The 21118-nt window shown below is 48.2% G+C and overlaps 1 protein-coding gene across 4 annotated transcripts in view; it reads right to left on the bottom strand.

Moving 5' to 3' along the window:
* Positions 1-484: 484 nt before the first annotated feature.
* CFLAR (CASP8 and FADD like apoptosis regulator) overlaps positions 485-21118 on the bottom strand; it is a 39286-nt gene continuing 18652 nt past the window's right edge. For all 4 annotated transcript variants that reach the window (XM_077917552.1, XM_077917538.1, XM_077917542.1 and 1 more), the window contains 4 exons: positions 19359-19408; positions 17363-17438; positions 4364-4841; positions 485-1618 (listed from right to left, as the gene is read on the bottom strand). In XM_077917552.1, the coding sequence (XP_077773678.1) occupies positions 1483-1618; positions 4364-4841; positions 17363-17438; positions 19359-19408 (740 nt within the window). In that variant the 3' untranslated portion in view covers positions 485-1482. The remainder of the gene's footprint in view (positions 1619-4363; positions 4842-17362; positions 17439-19358; positions 19409-21118) is intronic.

Genomic DNA, 21118 nt, shown 5'->3' on the forward strand with positions numbered 1-21118 from the left:
TTCATTTTGAAAGCTACAATATTAGAAACCAATTTGATTGTTATCTTAGTAGAAAAGTAGAATGCACATATTAAATAAACTTAAATAAATCCATGTAAAAGAGCATTCAAGCAGTCATTTAGAAAAACTGGGCTTCTTTAGATCCCATTAGAAAGAACTTTTCAAACAGAAACAAATTAACAGGGAATAATGATCGAAAAGAATCTTTAAAAAACAGCAACAATCAAACGTGTAGGTGAAATACACATATCTGAACAAAATAACCAATATAAATAAATATATTAATAGTACATGTCCGAGCCTCAAAACCTTGCTTCTAATTAACAGTCAAGCAACAATCAACAGCAGAAAACACCTTCCAATTCAATTCAACATCAAGGATAGCAGATCAATCTTCCCCCAACCAGGAACAAACAGAACTCTTCCTATTTTCCTGTCACACCACCAGAATGTTCAACTTTTAGTCTCCTTTTTTACAATAAAATAAAATAAAATAAAATAAAAAAGGGACTACAATTCCCATAATCCCCAGCCAGCCCAGCTAATGGTCAGGGATAATGAGAGTTGTAGTCCAACAACAATCTGGGGACACAAAGATGAAGGGCAGTTTACCACCCACGTGAGAGTTTATTTAATCAGCCATTAACACAAAGAGATGAAGCCCCAGTAAGAATTGTGCCGTCCCAGTTCTATGCGACAACAGAGCTGTGGGCTGTCTGTACTTGGTAGAAAGCTGGTTTTGTTACTTTGAAGTTCTAGAGATGTGGGATATTTTGGGGTACACACAAGGAAGATGCTAAATATCGCCCAAAAGCCGAAAATTCTGCACACACACAATTCCAGCATGTAGGTTTCAGAACTTTGGCCCTGCAGATGTTGCTGTACCCCCAATCCTTGGCCACTGACCATGCTTGCTGGGGTTTGATGGAAGTCCCCAGCACCTGTTTTTAGATCTTCAAGAACAACAGAAAGAGCACAAAAACAAGGCCCTTGTTCTGCTAAGTTTCTTTCCCCCCGTAGCCTTTACACCAGTTTCTTTTGACCTAGAAATAGTGCTCCCTTCCATTTACGTGGCTCAACTGAGCCACATCCTCAGTTTATTGTCGCTGCCCCATAACTCTCCACCTGTGAGTTCAGACAGATCTATGGTGCCTGAGGCCTGCACCTCTCCTTTCCATTGACCTTGCACCCACCCCCAAGTGGAAAAAAGGGCAGAAGCGAACTCTCAAAAGGGTTGTGAGAAAGAAGTTTTAAAATGAAGAGGTGTGATCAATGAGGTCTATTAGTCTTCTATGTTGCGTTAGATTATATTGTCCTTGAACCCAGCATCTATCTATCTGAACTTTGGGAGCCTGCTGGCTCAAAGAAGGGACAAAATCCTACCATAGCTGGTGGTTCTTGACCTTACAGGGGGAACCAATGGATGGCATTCAAAGGGAGATCTCCCTAGGGCACACCTGCTGCGAGTTAGGCTTGGCGTATTTAGGTGTCAGAGAGGAACAGCTTTTTCCTTAGGGTATGCTTCAACATGACAAAATACTGTTCCGTGGGGTGAGTCCTGTTTCGCGAATAAACTCTGTTGTTCAGTTCCACCAGGATATCCAGTAGATGCAACTTCCTGTAAGGGAAGAAGGGGGAGGAAAAGAGTGACAGTTGTCAATAGCCACATAGCAATCTGTAAAAAGTACCGTATTTTTTGCTCTGTAAGACGCACCAGACCACAAGGCGCACCTAGTTTTTGGAGGAGGAAAACAAGAAAAAAAATATTCTGAATCTCAGAAGCCAGAACAGCAAGAGGGATCGCTGCGCAGTGAAAGCAGCAATCCCTCTTGCTGTTCTGGCTTCTGGGATAGCTGCGCAGCCTGCATTTGCTCCATAAAACGCACACACAGTTCCCCAAACTTTTTAGGAGGAAAAAAGTGAGTGTTATAGAGCAAAAAATATGGTAATTTCCAGATGAACAGCTCTTGACTTTGCCGTAAGAGCTCCTTTAGACCACCCCTTTACAATGCTCCTGGTTCCTCTCTCCAGTGCTATAATAATAAAAATTTATCTCTTTGAATAATAATAATTTATTATTTGTACCCTGCCCATCTGGCTGGGTTTTCCCCAGCCACTCTGGGCGGCTTCCACAAAGACCAAAAATACACTAATATATCATACATTAAAAACTTCCCTGAACAGGGCTGCCTTAAGATGTCTTTTGAATGTCAGGTAGTTGTTTATCTCTTTGAATAATAATAATTTATTATTTGTAATGGCTAGAACATGGGTAGGCAAACTAAGGCCCGGGGGCTGGATCCGGCCCAATCGCCTTCTAAATCCGGCCTGCGGACGGTCCGGGAATCAGCGTGTTTTTACATGAGTAGAATGTGTCCTTTTATTTAAAATGCATCTCTGGGTTATTTGTGGGGCACAGGAATTGGTTCTTAAAAAAAAAAAAAATAGTCCGGCCCCCCACAAGGTCTGAGGGATAATGGACCGGCCCCCCGCTGAAAAAGTTTGCCAACCCCTGGGCCAGAACATTGGCTTTTTAAGTGAAAGCAGTTCCTTAGGTGCCGAAATTCCAACGGATCAGAAAAGACTATTTATGTATGCAACAACAGCCTATGCGACAACAGCTGCTCGGATGTTACTTGCCCAGAGATGGAAAGAAGACAGAGAAGAATGGCAAATTAAGTTGATGGACTATGCCAAATGGGCAAAAATGACCGGGAGAATCAGAAATCAGGAAGAGCAAAATTTTAATAAGGAATGGGGGAAATACATAATTTACCTTAAAAACCATTGTAAACAATTAAAACCACTAGCAGGATTGGAATAACACTTGTAGTTCAGTGTTGAATTTTGGGTATACACTGTGCTGTTTTAAATGTGCATTTTATATTTGACTTCACTTAGCAATGTTTTCTTTCAAAATGTTGAAGATTCTTTTTTTCCATTAACTTTGTTTGTGTTAAATATGTATTCTGTAGTTGACCTCCTTTGTAATGTTTTATTTTGAAACCTTTCGTTTCCTGTTCATTATGTTGCTTTGACTGTATACTTTATATTGGACTTTCTTCAGAAATATTTGATTATGGATTGTTTTTACTGGTGTTTAATATGCTGTAAACCGCTTTGAGATTTTTTTAAAAAATATAAGGCGGTATAGCAATGAAACTAATAATAGTAATAATAATTTAAAAGATTTGGATTAATAGAAAAGACGCAGGAGGAAAAAGTTAATACAAGGACCCACAAAGGGGAGGAGGGAAATTCAGGAGATACTTTGAAAATCTCTTTTTATGTTGGTTGTTGGATAATCGATTGTAAATTTCTAAATTCTGAAGAACTAAATAAAATTTTTTTTATATATATATATATATATATACTGTATTTTTTGCTCTATAAGACTACTTTTTCCCTCCTAAAAAGTAAGGGGAAATGTGTGTGCGTCTTATGGAGCGAATGCAGGCTGCGCAGCTATCCCAGAAGGCAAAACAGCAAGAGGGATTGCTGCTTTCACTGCGCAGCGATCCCTCTTGCTCTTCTGGCTTCTGAGATTCAGAATATTTTTTTCTTGTTTTCCTCCTCCAAAAACTAGGTGCATCTTGTGGTCTGGTGCATCTTATAGAGCGAAAAATACGATGCATATATCTATCTATCATCTATCTATCTATCATCTATCTATCATCTATCTATCATCTATCTATCATCTATGATAGATAGAGATAGATAGTGAAAGCAGTTCCTCAGAGGGTTAAGTTCTGCAACCATTCCCATATTTCCGTCCATTTTCTGCGCTCATACAAAAATGCAACACAGGAACCACCCATAGGAAAAAGTGGAATTGCCGTATTTTTCGCTTTATAAGACGCACTTTTTCCCTCTTAAAAAGTAAGGGGAAATGTGTGTGCGTCTTATGAAGCGAATGCAGGCTGCGCAGCTATCCCAGAAGCCAGAACAGCAAGAGGGAGAGCTGCGCAGCGCTCCTTGTCTAATCCGCTTTTGAAGTCACCCAAGCTAGTAGCTGTCGCTCAGTCTTGTAACAAGTTCTGTCTTTTAACCATACACTGTGCAAAGTTCTTCCTTTTGTCTGTCCTGATCTCCTACCTAGCATCTTCCTTGGATGTGTGTGGGGTGGGGGGGGGGGGTGATATAAGTATCTTCAAGGTCCAGGGTATCCTGATGAAACCCTTCGGTTGTTTATTAAATAGTTTAGTACAACATTTGATTCAGAATATTTTTTCCCCTTGTTTTCCTCCTCTAAAAACTAGGTGCGTCTTGTGGTCGGGTGGGTCTTATAGAGCGAAAAATACGGTGCTTTGCTGTTGTTCACGTTGAGGAAAAAGCCTTCTCCCTCCCCCCTCTAACTTTCTACCTTTTGTGCGGCTCAGTCAGAAGGTCAGCTAGAGCAGACAGGTAGTAAGAGGATGTACTCTGCGATCTCTCCAGGTGTGATGCATCCAGCATACATTGGCTCCAGAGAATGTCTGCTCCTTGCGGGATGGTATACAGATCTCCGTCTGTCTCTATTAAGCTAGTATTTTCCTGCCTGCTTCTGCGCTCAACATAGTTCTGGACGAAGAACAGCTTGGGTTTCCCCGAGAGATAAACACACGCATCGCCGGTAAAGAAATTCTTCAACCTCTCCAGGGAGAACGCAGGAGCGCCCTGGTCTGTGCAGAAGATGCCTTGTTCGTTCCCTCGACTAATGAGGACGCAAACGAAGCAGTCGTAGTCCTTGTGCTGCTTCAGCCTCGCGACTTCGAACAGCTCGCGCACCAAGGAGTCCACACTCAGGAACAGGGAACAGCGGACTTCAAAGGACAGGGCTCTGAAGGCTTCTGTCAGCATACCTGGAGAAAGAAAAGTGTCCGGAAAAAAGAAATTATGGAAGGGTCTTGCCAAATGCAAGGTGGTTCTTTTAAAACGAGATTCAGAGGCAATACAAAGCACAAGAGAGTGAGAAGATTTAAGATTTTATTCTAAACAGAAAGCCATAGATACATTGCCAAGCAAGCAGTTCAATCTGCCACTAATAATAATAATAATAATAATTATTATTATTATTATTATTATTATTATTATTATTATTATTTGTACCCCGCCCATCTGGCTGGATTTCCCCAGCCACTCTGGGCAGCTTCCAACAAAACACTAAAATACAATAACGTATTAAAAATTAAAAGCTTCCCTAAACAGGGCTGCCTTCAGATGTCTTCTAAAAGTTTGGTAGCTGTTGTTCTCTTTGACATCTGGTGGGAGGGCGTTCCACAGGCGGGCGCCACTACCGAGAAGGCCTTCTGCCTGGTTCCCTGTAGCTTGGCTTCTCACAATGAGGGAACCACCAGAAGGCCCTCGGCGCTGGATCTCAGTGTCCTGGCAGAACGATGGAGATGGAGACGCTCCTTCAGGTATACAGGACCGAGGCCATTTAGGGCTTTAAAGGTCAGCACCATCACTTTGAGTTGTGCTTGGAAACGTACTGGAAGCCAATGTAGGTCTTTCAAGACCGGTGTTATATGGTCTCGGCGGCCGCTCCCAGTCACCAGTCTAGCTGCCACATTCTGGATTAGTTCTAGTTTCCGGGTCACCTTCAAAGGTAGCACCACGTAGAGCGCATTGCAGTAGTCCAAGCGAGAGATAACTAGAGCATGCACCATTCTGGCGAGACAGTCCGCGGGCAGGTAGGGATGCAGAACTCGCAGCCCTCTGGATGTTGGTAGAGTCCCAACTCCATCCCTGACCGCACTGCCGCATGGGACCAAGATTCCCCACACCTGGCTTACCCGCATCCAGGTGGGATTACGACAATGATTTCTAGATCAGGTAGCCTTTGAAGGCGGTTTGGAAACAGCAACTGATACAGCACAGGGCTGCCAGAACACTGCTGAATGCTCAAAGATCTGAGCATGTTATTGAGACTTTACATTAACCACACAGGCTGCCTATATATTTCAAGGCCCAATTTAAGGTGCTGATATTTACCTTTAAAGCCCTGAGCCGTGAGTTCAGGGATTCCACCAACCATGCCCTCCCACACCAGGAAATCATTCATCCCACTACCCTCTTCCATTTTCTTCTTCTTTTTCACTCAGCAAGCAAACAGCCACCTTTCTACAACTACTGAGCACGCTCAGACCTCCCTAAGCTGTTTTAGAGGAAGTGATTCGATTCAGTCCTTCATAAACACTAATATACAGTCTAGCCATCAGAGGGCAGGATTGCATCTTTATACCTCTCTCTAATTCACGAAAATTTCCACGGAACAATTTTACCCCAGAGGATTATCAGCAGGAAGCAAGACGGGCGTAGAAACTTCCTCCAATATAACAATAATTATTCATAATAATTTATTATTTATACCCCGCCCATCTGGCTGAGTTTCCCCAGCCACTCTGGGCGGCTTCCAATCGAGTGTTAAAAACAATACAGCATTAAATATTAAAAACTTACCTAAACAGGGAATATATATATTAAAAAACAGGCAACCTTCGCACAAAAAATCCCCAACCCAACATGGTTTTTTGTTTTGTTTTTTTTTGCAGGGGTGGTGGTCGGGGAGATCCCCAAACATTGGGGAGATCCCCAAACGAATTAAGTATTTAACCTGAGGTACCACTCTACCTTCTTGCCCAGTAATTCTAGTTTTCTCCCACCTATCCAGATACAGAGATTTTGGCTGTAGTTCTACCACATCCTTACAATAATTAACCTGCATACATTTAATTTTGGCGAGACGTGTTAGGCTGTGCATAAAACTGCCTCCTCTCCCGAGATGGTTGCTGATGAGAAATAGAAGAGAAAAGGTTACTGTTCCTTTTCTTCCTCTGTTCTCATCCCCCCCTAAAGGCAAAAACCGGCCTTGACTGCACTCATTTGTGCTATTTTTAGCCACTTGTGTGTTCCAGTAGCATGCATCAAGCCCCCAAGAGATTTTTATTTTTGCTTATGTAAGAGACGCGTGGGGAATTTTTCCACAAAATAAATAAATGCTGGAGGTGAAGCAGGGGCATGTAGACTGGACACCCCTTTTAAAAAATGTTGCAATCACATAAAAAAAAACCCAAAGGAAACAAAAAAATATATTTTTGTGCAGTTTCATGGGGGGGGGGGGAAGCAACACACAAAAATGCTTTAAAGCTTGTAGAAAAAGACGGTTATGGACAGAATAGACAATAGTTTTATAATGAGGATAGATTACATTCTAACTATAAAACTAAAGCGGAATACTGTTTTGCAAGCATCAATTAGGCACCTCTGCTTTTTCTCACGAGAATGTCTTCCTAGGCCTGGTTAGATACACCCCAAAATTCATTAATGGACCCAATTTTGAGTACAGAAGAGGGGGATTAGAGGTGTGAAGGAGCAATTGATCCCATTCAGAGAGTTCAGGTAAACTTATCTAAGATGAGTTTCCCATCCAGGTTTGTAAGCAGATCTGATTTCACAATGTTTCTCATTCCCCACCACTTTGGGCTCGATTCTGGCTGATTACTTCCACAATAGGAAATCTACAATCTTTCAGAGAAGGGAAGGCAGATTCTGCAAACAATTGGCACCAAGCCAAGCTCTGATCAGATCCCAGAAGCCCATTCAGCACCTTGCAGATTTCAGCAATGATCAGATAAAGGATCTTGCCTGGCCTACACACATGCATTAAGAATGGGGAGGGAGATACCACTTCTGAACCTCCTTATAGATTAAAAAACCAAAACCAAAATCCCAGTGGGCAGAGAAATAGCACATTGGGGAGTGGGCCAAGCGAGAATCTTACAATTGCTAGCTTGTTCCTGCTGTTTATTGGCAAGGAGATTTTGTTGAACAGGAGAAAATTAAAAATGAAGCCGCCCCATGCAATCTGAAATGAGACTCTTGAGAGTCCCACGGACTGCAAGAAGATCAAACCGATCCATTCTTAAGGAAATCAGCTCTGAGTGCTCACTGGAAGGACAGATCCTGAAGCTGAGACTCCAATACTTTGGCCACCTCATGAGAAGAGAAGACTCCCTGGAAAAGACCCTGATGTTGGGAAAGATGGAGGGCACAAGGAGAAGGGGACGACAAAGGACGAGATGGTGGGACAGTGTTCTTGAAGCTACGAACATGAGTTTGACCAAACTGCGGGAGGCAGTGGAAGAGAGGAGTGCCTGGAGTGGTCTGGTCCAGGGGGTCACGAAGAGTCGGACACGACTAAACGACAACAAGCAACAAAACCACTGCAGCATTTTTATTCATTTGGTTTTCTCACAGCTACATCCTAACTTTTTCCAAGCAGCTCATAGCGGGATTTCAGGCTTTTTCTCCCTAGCCAATTTTATTTGCACAGCCACCCTATGAAATAATGGATTAGATGAGCAGATTGGCTCATTGCCACACAGCGAGCCTTCATTATAAGGGGGTTGTCTGAGGATCTGAATCTGGATCCCCTAGCTTTTAGTCTAATACGTTAACCGCTGTGCTGTGCTGTGCTGGCTACCATCTCATTGTGCTGAAAATATAGACCGGGACTAGCCCTTGAAGTCGGAAGGACGTGGAGGGAAAAGCGTAAATTTTCCTTCTCCGATCAAAAGTGGATGTGGGGTTCAAGGCAAAAAGGAAACGCAAAGTGATACATGCAAGGCCGTATCCAGGCAAAATTTCCACACAACAAACAGGAAAGAAAATGCTTATAAAATATAAGTTTCCCCACCCCCGACTGCCCTTTTACTACTGAGTGGAATGAGCGTTGCAGGAAACTATAGATTATGCCTTTGATTATGCCTCCCCAACTGCATGCTATCTTGACTGTACTTTTTCCATTTCTTTTTAAACACATATCATCCATATTGTCTTATTTGGATTGTTCTGGGTGTTAAGTTGTGGGTGAACATATCAGACGACACAGCGATTCTTCAAACAGCTCTTGTTTATTCACAGGCCAGAACAGAACTGAACTGAAGGGTTCAGCCAGCCTGCTTACCGTATTTTTCGCTCTATTGGACGCACCGGACCACAGGACGCACCTAGTTTTTAGAGGGGGAAATCAAGGAAAAAAATATTATCCCCCCCCAGCCCCAAAGAGCAACTTCTCCCAGAGCTTCTCGGGGCTGCGGGGGAAGCCCGGGTCCCCCCCCCAGCCCCAAAGAGCAAAGAAGCCAAGACAGTGTGCGGGATCCATAGCCGCGCAACTTCTCCAGCCAGGAGCTAAACCTCTCCAGTGCAGCTAAAGAAGAAGACAAGGCAGCAAGCGCGATCCATCCCGCTCACTGCCTTGGCTTCTTCTTTAGCCTTGCGCAGCATCTTTAGTCTTGCGCAATGGGATGGATTGCGCCCGCTGTCCACCGGGGCTGGACTAGATGACTCCTGGGGTTCCCTTCCAACCCTGCAATTCTATGACCTCGGAAGGTGTTTGGGGTCTCCACCACTGGAGGCTTTTAAGCAGCGGTTGGGGGACCATCTGCCTGGCGTTCTTTAGCTGTGATTCCTACATTGTGAGGGGGCTGGGCTAGATGACCCTTGGGTGGCCCTCCCAACTCTATACAGTCCTACAGTTCTGCGGCAGGAGATCCACAGCCACTTCACACAATGCTCACTCCCAATTTTCATCTAAGAGACATGTGGCTTCAGTGTCTAGGTAGGTACCCCCCTACCTGCCACACTTCCCCCACCCCACTTAAGCTGAGGGAATTCCTGCCCAGAGAAGCTCCCAGCAATCACGGAGGAGGAATCCGCTGCAGCCGTGAGCAGCAGAGGATCCATGGTCCCCTTCCTTCTCTCCTCCGTGGTTGCTTTGAAGCAGGAAAGTGGGAGAGGAGCTGCTTACATGAGTGTAAACTGCCCCCCTCCCACTTTCCTGCTTCAAAGCAATCACGGAGGGGGGAATCCGCTGCAGCCTCGAGCAGAGGAGGATCCATGGTCCTCTTCCTTCCCTCCTCCGTAGTTGCTTTGAAGGAGGAAAGTGGGAGAGGAGCTGCTTACACGAGTGTAAGCTGCCCCCCTCCCACTTTCCTGCTTCAAAGCAATCACGGAGGGGGAAATCTGCTGAAGCCTCCAGCAGCGGAGGATCCATGGTCCTCTTCCTTCCCTCCTCCGTAGTTGCTTTGAAGCAGGAAAGTGGGAGAGGAGCTGCTTACACGAGTGTAAGCTGCTCCCCTCCCACTTTCCTGCTTCAAAGCAATCACGGAGGGGGGAATCTGCTGAATCCTCCAGCAGCGGAGGATCCATGGTCCTCTTCCTTCCCTCCTCCATAGTTGCTTTGAAGGAGGAAAGTGGGAGAGGAGCTGCTTGCACGAGTGTAAGCTGCTCCCCTCCCACTTTGCTGCTTCAAAGGGAGCCCGGGACGAGGGAATCTGCTGCAGCCTCGAGCAGCGAAGAGGATCCATGGGTCCCCTCCTTCCCCCCTCCGTGGTTGCTTTGAAGCAGGAAAGTGGGAGAGGAGCTGCTTACACGAGTGTAAGCTGCTCCCCTCCCACTTTCCTCCTTCAAAGCAACTACGGAGGAGGGAAGGAAGAGGACCATGGATCCTCCGCTGCTCGAGGCTGCAGCAGATTCCTCCTCCGTAATTGCTTTGAAGCAGGAAAGTGGGAGGGGGGCAGTTTACACTCGTGTAAGCAGTTCCTCTCCCACTTTCCTGCTTCAAAGCAACCACGGAGGGGGGAAGGAGGGGACCCATGGATCCTCTTCGCTGCTCGAGGCTGCAGCAGATTCCCTCGTCCCGGGCTCCCTTTGAAGCAGCAAAGTGGGAGGGGAGCAGCTTACACTCGTGCAAGCAGCTCCTCTCCCACTTTCCTCCTTCAAAGCAACTATGGAGGAGGGAAGGAAGAGGACCATGGATCCTCCGCTGCTGGAGGATTCAGCAGATTCCCCCCTCCGTGATTGCTTTGAAGCAGGAAAGTGGGAGGGGAGCAGCTTACCCTCCCACATTGCCGCTTCAAAGGGAGCCCGGGAGGAGGGAATCTGCTGCAGCTTCCCCCACCTCCCGCAGAAGCCGAACGCTCTTTAAAGGGGCTGTGCGGCTTCTCCTGGCTTTTCTGGGAGGTGGGGGGATTCCCCCACCTCGTAGAAAAGCCCGCAGGAGCCGCGCAGCCTTTAAAAAGGGTGCCGCTCTTGGGGGCTTTTCCCCCAGGAGGGAGAAGGGACTGCTGCAGCCAGTCAGTCCCTTCTCCCTCCTGGAGAAAAGCCCGCAAGAGCGCACGAAGCTTGTGTGCGGCTCTTGAGGGCTTTTCCCGCCTGCCTCCCCCCTGCATTCGCTCCATAGGACGCACACACATTTTCCCTTGCTTTTTAGGAGGGAAAAAGTGCGTCCTATGGTGCGAAAAATACGGTATATAGAGCTCCACTACAACGCAACAGTAACCATTTTCTGTAACTATCCAATCACTGAACGTCACTTTCAATCCCTTATTTGCATATGTGGACCTGAGTGGAAACTATCTACAGTATCCCCCTGCTGGCCCAGGGTGAGAACTTCAGTACATAACACCCCTCCCCACCAAGATAAGGCGTTAGTTACAATCGTAATGGTTTCCTTATATACAGCACTACACGTAATGGTTCAATTAGGCACAAAAACATATCGGGTACATTTCACCTACTTCCATTAGACCAACAGTATTACATGTCCAACAACATAGTCCTTTAAATAAGTTGGGTGCTTGGAAACTCTGCCAGACCACCGGGGACCGGTACCCAGGTCCGGGGGGCCGCCCGATTCTTGCTGAGGCTGTGGCGCAACCCTAGGTGGCGTTGAAACCAAGTCCCCTGGATCCGCTGCTGTGGGCGGAACATCCGCAAGTGGAGTTGGCGGAATGTCAGGCACGGCAGTGGTCTGAGTCTCTGGGAAGTCCAGCAGACCCTCTGAAGCGGCTTGGTTCGGCTCCACACCTGCAGTTTGTGAGAGAGGTGTAGGTCGAGCCTCGCCATCTGTAAGTGTCTGTTCCGGAGCCACAAGCGCAGTTGGGGGCACTGCGGTAGTGTCCAAGTCCCCAACCCTGCACCTAAGGTGGTCTATGTGCCGGCGCCACAAACGTCCGTTTTCGAGTGCCACCTGGTACGAGTGAGGTCCAGTGACTCCCACTACTGTGGCTGGCACCCAAGGAATGTCCCCCACAAAGTTCCGGGCAAAGACCTGGTTTCCTGGAACAAAGGACCGTGGCGCGTTGGCACAGCCTGGGGGTTTGGCCACGGCAAAGTCCGGGTGCAGCCGGTCGAGCGATCTGAGGCGGCGGCCCATAAGCAGTTCAGCAGGACTCCGCCCTGTGGCCGCATGAGGGGTGATGTGTTGCACGAACAAGTATTCAGCGACCCGCTCGTGCCAGTCTCCCCGGTCCGGGCGCGCCAGTGCCTCTTTTGCCGAGCGCACCATTCTCTCTGCTTGCCCGTTGCTGGATGGATGAAATGGTGCCATTAGGGCATGGCGGATGCCCAGTCCCAAAAGATACCGCTCAAAAGTGCATGAGGTGAACTGCTGTCCGTTGTTGGAGACGAGGACATCAGGACACCCATGCATCGCAAAGAGGCCTCGCAGCACCCGGAGGACTGCCTCGGTAGTGGTGGAGGGCATCAGGGCCACCTCCAGCCATTTGGAATAGGCGTCCACCACTACGATAAAGGTCCGGCCATGAAAGGGGCCGGCCAGATGGATGTGCACCCTCGACTAGGGTGTCTTTGGCGTCTCCCAGGTGCGTCCCTTAGCTGCCGGTGGTGCAGCCTAGATTCTTGGCACGCTTGACAGGCAGAAACCCAGGCAGTGATGGCATCGTCCATGTTAGGCCACCAGACGTAACACCGAGCCAACGCCTTCATTTTGACGATTCCCAGGTGGCCAACGTGCAGAGCCTCAAGGACGCGTTGATCGAGTCTTTGGGGAATCACGACGCGGTCTCCCCACAGCAGACAGCCGCGATGAGCCGAGAGTTTGTGTTGTCCGGTTGTGAACGGCTGGAACTCCGATGCAAAAGGCCCTTGTGGCCACCCCCTCCACACCCAGTTGAGCACATGGCTGATGGTGTGATCCTGGGCAGATGCGGAGGCCACAGTGGCAGCCGATACAGGCACTGCCGGAAGATCCTCAATCAGGAGGAGCGATGAAGCAGGAGCCGGGTCTTCCACAAACGCTGGAAGAGGACAATGGCTGAGGGCGTCGGCATGGCCCATCAATTTCCCCGGGCGATGGACGAGCCGGTAGTGGTAGGCAGCCAGGGAAACAGTCCATCGCAGCATGCGCGGCGAGAGGACCGGTGGAGTTGGTCGATCACCAGCGAGGAGGCCCAGGAGTGGCTTGTGGTCGGTGATGAGGTGGAAAGTCCTGCCGTAGAGGTATTCATGGAACCTCTTCACTCCAGCCACAAGTGCCAGTGCCTCCTTGTCGAGCTGGCTGCAATTCCATTCAGTTGGAGATAGCATCCTGGAAAAGTAGGCGAGTGGTGCTTCTCTTCCGTCTGGAAAACGATGACTAAGAACAGTGCCAATGCCAAAAGGTGAGGTGTCGTAGGCAAGGACCAGCGGCCTGGCTTCACTGTACTGTACCAGCACACTGAAGAAGAAGAAGAAGAAGAGTTTGGATTTGATATCCCGCCTTTCACTCCCTTTAAGGATTCTCAAAGCGGCTAACATTCTCCTTTCCCTTCCTCCCCCACAACAAACACTCTGTGAGGTGAGTGGGGCTGAGAGACTTCAAAGAAGTGCGACTAGCCCAAGGTCACCCAGCAGCTGCATGTGGAGGAGCGGAGACGCGAACTCGGTTCCCCAGATTACGAGACTACCGCTCTTAACCACTACACCACACTAGCTCTCACTAGCTGTCCGATGAAAGGAGAGCCTTGACTGCATTGAAGGCGGCCGTCTCCCGATGACCCCAGGACCAAGGTGTCTTCGTGCTGAGGAGCTTTGTGAGGGAGGGAAAATGTTATAAAAGTTCAGCAGTCCCAGGAATGCCTGCTACTCCGTCTTGTTCTTTGGGATGGGGGCCTGCTGGATAGCGTGGATCTTGGATGTCGTCAGGTGAAGGCCGGAGGCGTCGACAAGATAGCCCAGGAACTCCACCTGTGGAATGGCGATCTGGCACTTCTCCCTCTTTACCTTGAGCCCGGCCTCCTGGAACCTGGTCAGCATGGCGCGGAGGAGCTCGAAGAGCTGCTGGTATGAATCTGCGGACACCAAGACATCGTCGAAATACGGCACCATGCCCGGAAGCCCTTGCAGGAGACGCTCCATAAGGCTTGGAAGAGCCAGGAGCCACACTCACCCCGAACTGCAAACGGCGGCAACAGAATGCCCCTTGGTGGGTGACGATCGTCTGGGCTTCAGCGGTGGCATCATCAACGGGCAGTTGTTGATAGGCTTGGGCAAGGTCCAGCTTAGCGAAGACCTTGCCCTCACCCAGGGAATGCAGCAGGTGTTGGACAACAGGAACCAGGTAAGCATGCTGCTGAAGTGCCTTGTTGATTGTGCACTTGTAGTCGGTGCAGATTCTCACCGACCCGTCCGGCTTAACAGGCGTGACAATGGAGGTTTCCCACTTGGCATGGTCAACCAGCTCCAAAACTCCTTGGGTGATCAGTTTGTCCAGTTGTTTGTCTACCTTAGCCTTGAGAGCAAAGGGAACCCGGTGTGGATCAAGGCTAAAGGAGATGGGCGTACCTGTATATTGACCCAAAGTGCCGTTAAAAACCTCAGCAAAGTCTTTGACCAGACCCTCAGTCTCTGCGTTAGAGATGCAGTTGACGCCGGTGACTTCCAGGCCGAGGGCATCAAACCAGTCTAGCCCTAGGAGGCTTGGCCGCTGACCTTCGACCACCACCAGTCGGAGCAGGCCTGAAAAATCCTTGAAGGCGATCCGGAACCGGCCAATGCCTACCACAGGAGTGTTGTTTCCCTGGTAGTCTCTCAGGTGTACGCGGTGAGAGTCGAGTTGCCTTTTGGACACTCTGGGTACCAGTCTTTTGATGGTGCTCCAAGACACGATGGACAGGGCAGACCCGGTGTCAATCTCCATGTCACATGGAGCTCCTTCAATGAGCACAGTGACGTTCAACTTGCGTTGCGTAGGCGAGTCGGTTTGGCCAATCGTGGTTCCAGATGGGCAGTGGCAGTTGGTGAGAGCAAAACACCTTTCGTTGGCGGACTGGAGTGAAGACTTGGACTTGCGAGTCGGTGAAGGCGGGGTGTCAGACGGAGCCAATTGGCAGACCTTAGCGATGTGGTCCCTTCTGGAACAGTTCCGACAGATGGCGTCTCTGAATTGACACTTGGCATGGGAATGGTTGCCTCCGCAGCCGGCACATTCCAATTGGCCCTTGGACTTCTGTTGGAACTTCCTGCGCTCCCACTTTGTCTGGTGCATGTCATTGTCTTCACTGGAGGATGCCTCATCACTGCTGGCCTCTTCATGATGCACTGGAACTGGCTTCCTAGCAAGACGCGGGCTGCTGGACTTGCGGATCTCTCAGCAGCTTCTGAGGCCACGGCTTCCTCAATGGCTTCTGCAACGTGAGGTCTGGCTTGGCGAGGAGACACCGTTGCAGATGGATGTCCCGGACCCCACAGACAATTCGATCCATCAGGGCATCGTCTAAGTCTCGGAACTCGCAGTGCATTGCAGCCTGTCGGAGGGCGGCGGTGTAGTTGTTAATTGACTCCCCCTCTGCCTGGTTCCGGTGGTAGAATGCATGGCAGGCAGCAATCTTGGACGGCTTTGGGGCGTAGTGGTTGCGGAGCTTCTCTTGAATTGTGTCCCATTGTGTTGCCTGGACTGCTACAGGCGCAACCAATGCTCGGGCCATCTCGAACACATCAGGCCCACAGAGGCTGAGGAATAGGCCTCGCTTACGCTCCTATGATACTTCCGTCAGCTCGTTGGCTTGGAGGTAGCAGTCAAACCGAGCGAGGGAGGAGTCCCATGATTCAGAGGCTGGCGCAAACGGCAGTAGAGGCACAAGTGAAGCCATGGTTCCGATGCCGATGTGGAAGCGATGGATGGAACACCGTGCTCTAGCCAGAACGGTCAGCTCTGAATTGGTTCTGTTCAGTGATTTCGCTCGGTGTTTCAGCTCAGTGATTCCGCTCCACTCAGAGGGTGGCTGCATCTGGCTGTGCTCTGTTGTCCATCGATCCCATCCTCGTTGCCAGTGTTAAGTTGTGGGTGAACATATCAGATGACACAGCGATTCTTCAAACAGCTCTTATTTATTCACAGGCCAGAACAGAACTGAACTGAAGGGTTCAGCCAGCCTGCTTATATAGAGCTCCACTAGAATGCAACAGTAACCATTTTCTGTAACTATCCAATCACTGAACGTCACTTTCAATCCCTTATTTGCATATGTGGACCTGAGTGAAAGCTAACTAGTATCCCCCTGCTGGCGCAGGGTGAGAACTTCAGTACATAACACTGGGCATTACTAAATCAAAAGCTTCCCTTTTGCTTTGTTTTATTATAAAACGGCAACAAATTGGAAGGGACTAGTTTGTACAATGTAGTGGTAAGTGGGAAACAGCACTTTCAGACTTCGTACAGGCTATACCTTTAAAGTACACTCAGAATACATTCTTTGCCTCAAAGAATTCTGGGCCCTGTAGTTTACTCCTCATAGGGTAACCATTCCCAGCAATTCTTAAACTACAGTACCCAGAATTCTGTAGGGAGCAGGGAATGTGCTTTAAAGGTATAGTGTATATACACAGTCTTAGCAAAGTCTTAGCAAAGTATATCTGAAGGAGCGTCTCCACCCCCATCGTTTTACCCAGACACTGAACTCCAGCATGGAGGGCCTTCTGGCGGTTCCTCACTGCGAGAAGCCAAATTACAGGGAACCAGGCAGAGGGCCTTCTTGGTAGTGGCGCCCACCCTGTGGAACGCCCTCCCACCACATGTCAAAGAGAACAACAACTATCAGACTTTTAGAAGACATCTGAAGGCAGCCCTGTTTAGGGAAGCTTTTAATGTTTGATGTATTACTGTATTTTAATATTTGGTTGGAAGCCGCCCAGAGTGGCTGGGGAAGCCCAGCCAGATGGGCGGGGTATAAATAAATAAATAAATTATTATTATTATTATTATTATTATTATTATTATTATTATTATTATTATTTAAACCTATCACACAATCTAGGGGAAATTAAAACTTTGTGTGATCTGTTAATCTAGGGACCGCCTCCCCTCCCCTTCCTGGAAGACTTTTTTTGTGACAGACCTACAAGATACGGTTTGTACAGAAATTCAACTACTTCAGGGCCCTATACCTAATTATCAACTTGAGCTTTCAGCCACCGTTGTTTTACAAGCAAAGAAAAACTGGGAGCCTGAGCCCATCTCATCAAATCTGAGCTGTTAAAAGATTACGCGAGTTGCAGACTCCAGCAGTTAAGGAGGAATTCATTTTTTCCTAGCACTTACTTGTATCGTTGCCAATGCAGTCTATAATCAAGCATACTCCCAGTGGCTTGCTCCGCATTCTGTATTTGTTAAGGACCTGCATTGAATGACAAAATGTAATTATTTAGATCCTATCTCCAATACATGGACCTTCGCCTCATTCCCTTTTCCAAGGTATTTTTTGCCGAGCCTAGTGTAGTTCTACGGATAACTCCAGATGCCCTTCTTACTATGCATTCATGATGATTAGTGCTCATTAGGGTATCGGAAGCAGTTATGAATAATCCCACTTCCTGTACAGTTTGTGCCTGCAAAAATCTCAGGGCAGACATCATCCTTTGGTGCCTGCCCCGTAACTTCCTGCTAAAATCCAGCGACTTCTTTTTTTATTTACTACAAATGTTCCAGTTTATTCAACACACTCCCCGCCTGACACACTATTTTGTTGTAGCCTCGTGCAAGAGTGCCCTTTCCCAGCAGGATGGCAATAATGTTGGGGAACATCTAATAAAGCAAAATGACGTATAAAGAAAAGGGACCCCTGACCATTAGGTCCAGTCGTGGCCGACTCTGGGGTTGCGGCGCTCATCTCGCTTTATTGGCCGAAGGAGCCGGCGTACAGCTTCCGGGTCATGTGACCATCATGACTAAGCCGCTTCTGGCAAACCAGAGCAGTGCAGGGAAACGCCGTTTACCTTCCTGCCGGAGCGGTACCTATTTATCTACTTGCACTTTGACGTGCTTTCGAACTGCTAGGTTGGCAGGAGCAGGGACCGAGCAACGGGAGCTCCCCCTGTCGCGGGGATTCGAACCGCCGACCTTCTGATCAGCAAGTCCTAGGCTCTGTGGTTTAACCCACAGTGCCACCCGCGTCCCAAGAGTCAATTAGCCCTCAGCTTTTGTTTAAAGCTCCAGTACTTGAGTCCTCATGCACAATTTCCTTTATCTGTAGCGTTCTAAAGGACAGATCCGTGTTGTGATTTTCGTGTGTGTTTGGCCCAGGGCCATGAAAATCTCACAGCCATGAAAATATAGCAGCAGGCAAAGCAGAATAATTTAAAGAGGGAGGAACTTGTCACCCCTCGCTTGCCTTCCAGAGTGCAATGCGTTCGACAGCTCTAAGAAAGGCACAGGAGAAAGAACAGCCAGGTCCATTACTTAATTAATTCATTACAGTGGTACCTCGGGTTACAGACGCTTCAGGTTACAGACTCCGCTAACTCAGAAATATTAGCTCGAGTTAAGAACTTTGCTTCAGGATGAGAACAGAAATCGTGCTCTAGCGGCACGGCGGCAGCAGGAGGTCCCATTAGCTAAAGTGGTCCTTCAGGTTAAGAACAGTTTCAGGTTAAGAACGGACCTCCGGAATGAATTACCGTATTTTTCGCTCTATAGGATGAACCCGACCATAGGACGCACCTTGTTTTAGAAGGGGAGAACAAGGAAAAAAAACCTCCCCCTCTCTGCTCAGCGCCCCTTCAGCCAAGCGGCAGGAGAAACGGAGCCCCTTCCATTTCTCCTCCCGCTTGGCTGAGGGGGCGCTGCGCAGCTCTCCCTCTCTGCTGAAGCCAGGAGTCTTGCTCTCCCGGCTTCATCAAAAGGAACCCGAAGCCTCCGGAGCGCAGCGGAAACTCGGCTGCACCCCGAAGGCTTCAGGCGGCCATCCCTGAAGCCTGGAGAGTGAGAGGGATCGGTGCACACTGACCCCTCTCGCTCTCCAGGCTTCAGCGAAAGCAGTGTGAAGCCTCTGGAGTGCGGGGGGAGCACTCCCTCTGCGCTTCAGAGGCTTCGCGTTGCTATCACTGAAGCCAAGGAGCCTGCATTCGCTCCATAGGACGCACACACATTTCCCCTTAATTTTTGGAGGGGAAAAGTGCATCCTATAGAGCGAAAAATACGGTAAGTACTTAACCCAGGTACCACTGTACTTTCTAAAATTACATCACTTTCTGCACTGAAATAAATGGATCCGAACGGTAACTAGGAAAGACACAAGGGCCCACATATTGTACAATACCTGTGCTTCAGCTCCTCCCGTTTCTGGTATTGATATGTTAACCTTTGCTGCTGCAAATACAAAATTCAATATTGTTACAGTCATACCTCGGGAGGAATACGCTTCAGCTTAAACATTTTCGGGTTGCGCTCTACGGCGACCCAGAAGTAACGGAGCGCGTTACTTCCGGGTCTCGCTGCTCGCGCATGCGCAGATGCTCAAAATGATGTTATGCACATGAGCGGAAGCGGCGAAATGTGACCCGCGCAGTTGCGTCTTACGTTTGCTTCAGGATGTGAATGGGACTCTGGAACGGATCCCGTTCGCATCCAGAGGTACCACTGTATTTATGGAAGATCTGTATTTTCCCACAAAGTCATGTTCATTTTTTTAAAAGAACAACAACACATAAAGACACATACACGAATAAAAAGCTGTGACATTATAGTAGGGATAGGAAAATGGGTGACCTCCAGAAGAAGAAGAAGTGGAGTTTGGATTTGATATCCCGCTTTATCACTACCCGAAGGAGTTTCAAAGCGGCTAACAATCTCCCTTCCCTTCCTCCCCCACAACAAACACTCTGTGAGGTGAGTGGGGCTGAGAGACTTCAAAGAAGTGTGATTGGCCCAAGGTCACCCAGCAGCCGCATGTGGAGGAGCGGAGACACAAACCCGGTTCCCCAAATTACAAGTCTACTACTCTTAAATTGAATCCAGATGCTAGATATATTTAGCACCATTTTAAAACACACACACGGCAACCAGCCAGTCACTTGAGAAATACCTCCAGGGCTGGCACACCTAGGCTGCCACACTTTGGGAAGGCCAACTAGGGCTGAAGAATGACTACCTGGAGCAGGTAGTCTCCCTCCTGGAACAGAGTGGTGTAGTGGTTAAGAGTGGTAGTCTCGTAATCTGAGGAACCGGGTTCGCGTCTCCGCTCCTCCACATGCAGCTGCTGGGTGACCTTTCTCAGCCCCAGTCTCTCAGCCCCACTCACCTCACAGAGTGTTTGTTGTGGGGGAGGAAGGGAAAGGAGAATGTTAGCCGCTTTGAGACTCCTTAAAGGGAGTGAAAGGCGGGATATCAAATCCAAACTCTTCTTCTTCTTCTTCTACACCCACACTGGCTCTCACCACACTGGTTGAGTTACAATTCCCATCATCCCTGAACATTGGCTATGCTAGCGGGGGATGATGGGAGCTGGAGTCTACCAAGACCTCAAGGACACTTGTGTTGCCGAACCCTGATGGTATATTTCACCATCATCTATCCCAGCATTATAACTTTTCACCTGGTCAAATTATTATTATTATTATACCCCACCCATCTGGCTGGGTTTCTCCAGCCGCTCTGGGCTGCTTACAGCACATATTAAAAATTGTAAAACATCAGACATAAAAAAATTTCCCGATACAGGGAAACTCACAAAGCTATTTAATGCCAATTTGATCAAACAAAGAACATCCTCAGGTAAGCATATGGGATCCAGAAGTGTGTTCAAGATCTGTGGCTGTTGAAATATGACTGTTAAAAATATATTAAAACAAATGGGGGGATTTTGGTGCATATTCCTGCATAAAGAGATCAGTGCCCGAGCATAAGACAGGCACCGAAGTACAGTGGTTAGAGCGTCGGGTTTGGGGATGGAAGATCTCAGTTCAAAACCTTTGCTCTGTCTTTCACAGCACTCCAAAGAATGTTGGATGTTTTATTAACAAAACTACACTTCTGGATTGACAGTCCGAACAGTTCTGCCCTATACATGTTTACTCAGAA

Source organism: Podarcis muralis, chromosome 1 (genome assembly GCF_964188315.1).
Source record: "Podarcis muralis chromosome 1, rPodMur119.hap1.1, whole genome shotgun sequence".
Lineage (NCBI taxonomy): Eukaryota > Metazoa > Chordata > Lepidosauria > Squamata > Lacertidae > Podarcis > Podarcis muralis.